Source organism: Echinops telfairi, unplaced genomic scaffold, assembly GCF_000313985.2.
Source record: "Echinops telfairi isolate 266 unplaced genomic scaffold, ASM31398v2 ScPeMD7_7475;HRSCAF=8513, whole genome shotgun sequence".
Lineage (NCBI taxonomy): Eukaryota > Metazoa > Chordata > Mammalia > Afrosoricida > Tenrecidae > Echinops > Echinops telfairi.
The window spans coordinates 26,872,937-26,877,976 of NW_022111379.1; the positions used below are offsets into that span (position 1 = coordinate 26,872,937).

At 39.8% G+C, this 5,040-nt stretch overlaps 1 protein-coding gene across 1 annotated transcript in view; it reads left to right on the top strand.

Annotated features, from left to right (window-relative positions):
• The first annotated feature begins 188 nt into the window (after nucleotides 1-188).
• The window catches only part of TRPM1 (transient receptor potential cation channel subfamily M member 1), a 166,498-nt gene continuing 161,646 nt past the window's right edge, over nucleotides 189-5,040 (top strand). Inside the window, exon 1 of the mRNA XM_030884308.2 lies at nucleotides 189-368. Coding sequence (XP_030740168.2) covers nucleotides 189-368 — 180 coding nt within the window. The remainder of the gene's footprint in view (nucleotides 369-5,040) is intronic.

Consider the following 5,040-nt stretch of genomic DNA (forward strand, 5'->3'; position numbering starts at 1 on the left):
GCAGCTCGCGGCCGTCCAGCGTCGGCGTCGCGCTTGTCGTGGGAGCGCGCGAAGGCGAAGCGCGGGACTGCTTGGGGGAGCGGTCCCGCGGGATGTAGGCGTCGCCGACGCGGCCGTACTTCTGGAAGAGGCGCCGCAGCGTGTCCGGCGAGGTGCGGTAGGTCAGGCCGTCCACCTTGAGCGAGGTCATGCCCTCCACGTCGGGGGGTGGGGGGCGCTCGGGCCGAGGCGGCGGGGCCTCCTCGCAGAGTCCCTCGGCGGCGGCAGGCGGTGGTCGCGTGGGGCTGCTCAGAGGAGGCTGGCGGCACGACAAGGAGCAGACTCCGCACCGACGCCACCTGAGCAACAACTCCCTGTTAACGTTTCTTGTAAGGGTGATCCGTTTTTACACATTCCCTTCATTTCTGTTTTTTTCCTGGAAACGTTTTAATTCTGTCCTCCTCGATAGTGAGGCACCAGTAGTGGATGTAGAAAGCAGTAGGTAGACAGAAGGTAGACAGTAAGGTGCTACTTTGGAGGGCAATAGGAGAGCCTCAAAGGCAGAGTCCACCCTGGTTCTACAGCCCCCGTGAGTATCTTCAGGCTTCTCCTACTTATCCAGGCCTGAGGGTGCACACGTGATGAGGGAGGTGTGAATCTATTTTATTATAGGATCTAATAGTTTGCAAATAAGGTCATAATCACATGGACAAGGCTTAGGACTTCAACACAGTTCCATAACAGGGGTCTTCTGTGCTCACACAGGGAGATGCCTCTAAAAACACAGGGACATGTGGCTTTGAGCAGTAGAAAGCTGTTGCAGGTTTCATTGGAAAGTGGCCCTAGCTGACTCTGCCGCTCTGAATCTGTACTTCACTGTAGGCAAGAAAGACTGACTGACTAAGAGCTGTGGAATATGTGTTCACAGGAAATGCAGTCACAAGGGAGAATGCGAGAACAGGTCATTTTCAAAACACACTGAGTGGAGAGCAGTAATGTGAAGAGAGTTCAGCATGAAGATATAGAAAACAGATTTCAGAAAGTCTTTAATATACGTCCAAGTAAAAGAAGTTTGCATGTTATCCAACATGCTCTCTAATCAAAAAAACATAAAGCACTTTGTGTTTCTAAATGCAGTAATGTTTGTAATACATACTATGTAATAGTAAGTACTGTGAATAAGAAAACAATGTCCACCTTCTCATATGATCACACTAAGTGCACAATTTTATTTCCCTTCAAGAAATGCATTGCATTTCTCAAACAGAAGTTTTCTAAACATAATGAGAATGAAAAAAGCATCAAGGCAAGAGATTCATGGTGTGCATTTCAAAGAAAGCAGCGAAAGTGTCTAGTACACTTTGAGTCTGAGAAAATTATCAAGTGTTTCGCCTTTTCACACACGACAAGCTAATAGGATTTTTCATGTTACTTTGTCTTACATTGCTTCTTATAATATGTATTGGGAACATTCATCTCCTCATAAAGATACAGTACCTTCCATTTATTTTCCAAACACTATGCACTTTCTTCTTAGACAGCAATCAAAGCATAGTAAGCTTGGCTTCATCTCAAGAAAGAATGACATTTCTCAAAGGCAACGGTGTGTCCGTACAGTTTGTGAGCCCAAGAAAGTAACATAGGTTTCTACAAACGCATTACAAACTTATGAGGATCTTAATGTTCCCAGCACATGTTCAGTTTTTCTTTGACAACATTGAAAGCATGATATCTTTTCTTCCTTTTTAAAAATGCATAACTATCACGCAGGACATTTTCCAAACATACTGTGAATAGAGAAGAGTAATGTCAAGAGATTTCAATATTTATATAGTAAGCAAACCTTGGAAACAAACAAACCAGTATTTATATAGTAAACCTAATAAGTTCTGAGTGTCACAAAACCATTAGGTATTTTTTCCCTCTGGAGCTCAAGTTCAGAGTGAAAGAATTTTATATATTAGCCAATGTTCCGTATGTATACTGTGAATAAGGAAACAATGTTTTCTTTCTTGAATGACAGCCCTCTGAACACAATTTTATTTCTTTCAAGAAACATATTACATTTCTCCAATAGAACAGGTCTCTAAACATAGTGTGTATGGAAAAAGAGTTGTGATAAGTAGGATTGTTGTGCCAACCTGGCTAATAAACACATGTGGGGTTAATAAGATTGCAGTTTAATTGAAGGGCAAAGAGATAAATGGCTTGGCAAGCCTTGCTCGCCTTTCTGTCTCTTGCTCTTTGATGTTCGGACCAGTGTGTGGCTACTTTAGCTAGTTCTCTGCCTCAACTTGCGAGCTACACTATTTGTGGGTCACCAAACATGTGGACTGTGTCGCTATAGTTTGAGGTTCCTTTGAGACCTGCTTCGCCACACTGCTGGTGTATACATCACTTGAGCTGAGGACTGTTGGTGACCTGCCCTGCTGTTTGCTGCCTGTGGCCAGATTGCCTGTATTGTACTACAGAAGACTCAGCTGTCTGCTTACTGGACTTGCACCCAGCAGCCCTTGTGAGTTGAAGGACTGCCAGGGTATTAACTGTCTCATGGAAGTGAGTTGAACTGGGCCATTTGTACTGCTCTGTGGACTAATTAGCTGTTTATTTCTTATGTTGTATATATCTATCTATAAAATCATAAGTGTCCTGGTTTTGTTTAGCTAGAGAACCCTGTCTACACAAGAGTAATGACAAGAGGTTCTTGATTTGCATTTAAAGGAAAGTAGGGAATGTGCCAGTACACTCTGAGCATGAGAAAACAATTTTATGTTTCTCCTTCTCAAACATGCTGCTAATAGTATTTTACATATTATCCAATATACTTTGTCTTACAATATTTCTTTACGGCGTTTATTGGGAAAATTAATCTCCTGTAAATATGAAGTGCCTTCTGTTATTAGCCCAAACAATATGTACTTTCTTCAAAGACATTTTGCTTTCTTTTAAAAGCATAGTAAGCTTCACCTCATCTCAAGAAAAGATATTTCTCAAAGACAACTGTTATCCACACAGGTTGTGAGCACAAGAAAGTAAAAGAGGTTTTCACAAATAAACTTTAGGTTATAAAGAGGGTAATGTCCCAAATACATATTCAGTGTTCTCTATGACAATCCTTATTGAAAGCACATTGTCTTTGACGTCCTTCTCAGAAACACATTCTGATCATCACACAGGTAAACAAACCTCGGGAAGTGAAGGAACACATCTCATAGATTGCACCGGAATGGTTTCCCAAACATACTGTGATTAGAAAAACAGTGATGTCAAGATTTTAGGGTGTCTATACATACAATTATGTTCTGTGTGTGACAAAACCATTTAGTGTTTTTGCCTTTCAAACATGACAAAGTAAAAGAATTATACAAGTCATTCAATACATTTTGTATTGCCATAATCAAAAGAATGAAAAACACAGTGTCACATTGTTACTAAGATTTTACATGTTATCTAATACAATTTGTCTTATGTGGCTTCTTTACAGTAAGTATTGTGAACATTAATCTCCTTGTAAACATAAAGTGTCTCGTTCTTTTTCAAAACACCGTGTGATTTCTTCAGTGATATCACTAAAAGAACAGTAAGTTTGACGTCATCTCAAGAAAGCATGGCATTTCTCAAAGATAACAGTTTATCCATACAGTTTGTGAGCATAAGAAAGTAAACATGCGTTCACAAACACATAACAAGCTTATGAGGACGGTAATGTTCCCATTACATAGAACGAAGGAGAAAACAGTCTTCAGTATAGCTCATGACAACATTCACAACATAAAGTTTCTTACTTCCCTCGAAGAAACACATTCCCACGGTCAGTTTTCAAAGCATATTGTGATCCAGAAAAATAGTAATGTCAAAAGATTTCTGGGTTATATATATATAGAGAGAAATATTGAAATATATAGAAAATATATTTTCTCTAGATATATATTCCAGATATATATCATATATATTTCTATAATATATCATATATATTATTGAAGAAATATATATAAAACTAACTCAAAAAGTCCCTAATATGTTTTATGTGGGACAAAACCTTAGTGTTTTTTGCCTTTCTAAAATGTCAAAGTGAAATGATTTTATGAAAAGCACTCTAAGTTTACAAATGCAGTAATGTTTGTATTACATAATAAGAGAACAACATCCACTTTCTTGAATGGCAATGATATGAGTTCAATTTTATTTCCTTTCCAGAAACACATTGTATTTCTCCAACAGTTCTCTAAACATGGTGTACGTGAAAACAGAGCAATGACTTTGGGTTCTTGGTTTATCTTTAGAGTAGAGAATATCACCAGGACATTCCGAGTGTAAGAAAACAATGAGTGTTTCTCCTCAAACACGCTGTTCATGGGATTTTACATGTTATTCAGTACCCTTTGCTTCTTCATAGTAAGTAGTGGGAACATTAATCTCCTTGTAAACATAAAGTGCTTTCTGTTATTTGTCCAAACACTATATGCGTTCTTCAAAGACACTGTGCTTTCTCCTACACTCACAGTAAGTGGAGAGGCAGTGAATAAAAGGGAGCCCCTCACGGAGATGGATTGACACCCTGGCTGCCACAATGGGTTCAGGCAGTGGGACAGCTGTAAGAGTGGTGCAGGACTGTGCCATGCTTCACTCTGTTTTGCCCAGGGTCTCGGTGCATTGTATTTCAGGGATGTCGAATCAGTTCTGACTCATAAGAGCCCTAGTACAAGAGACTGGAGCATTGTAGTCCTTCACCATCTTCACAATGGGTCTAACGTCTAGACCTACGGTATTATCGAAACAACTGTGTCAATCCATCTTGTCAAGGGTCTTACCCCACTTTTTCCCTGCCCCTTTCCTTTACCAAGGATGATGTCCTTTATTAGGAACTACTGTAGTCTCATAATAAAATGTTCAAGGGACATGAGATGAAATCTCACCATTCTTGTGGGTTTTTTAAAAATCATTTTATTTGGGGACTCGTACAACTCTTATCACAATCCATCCATCCATCCATTGTGTCAAGCACATTTGTACATTTGTTGTCTGCATCATTCTCAAAACATTTGCTTTCTTTCATCAAAG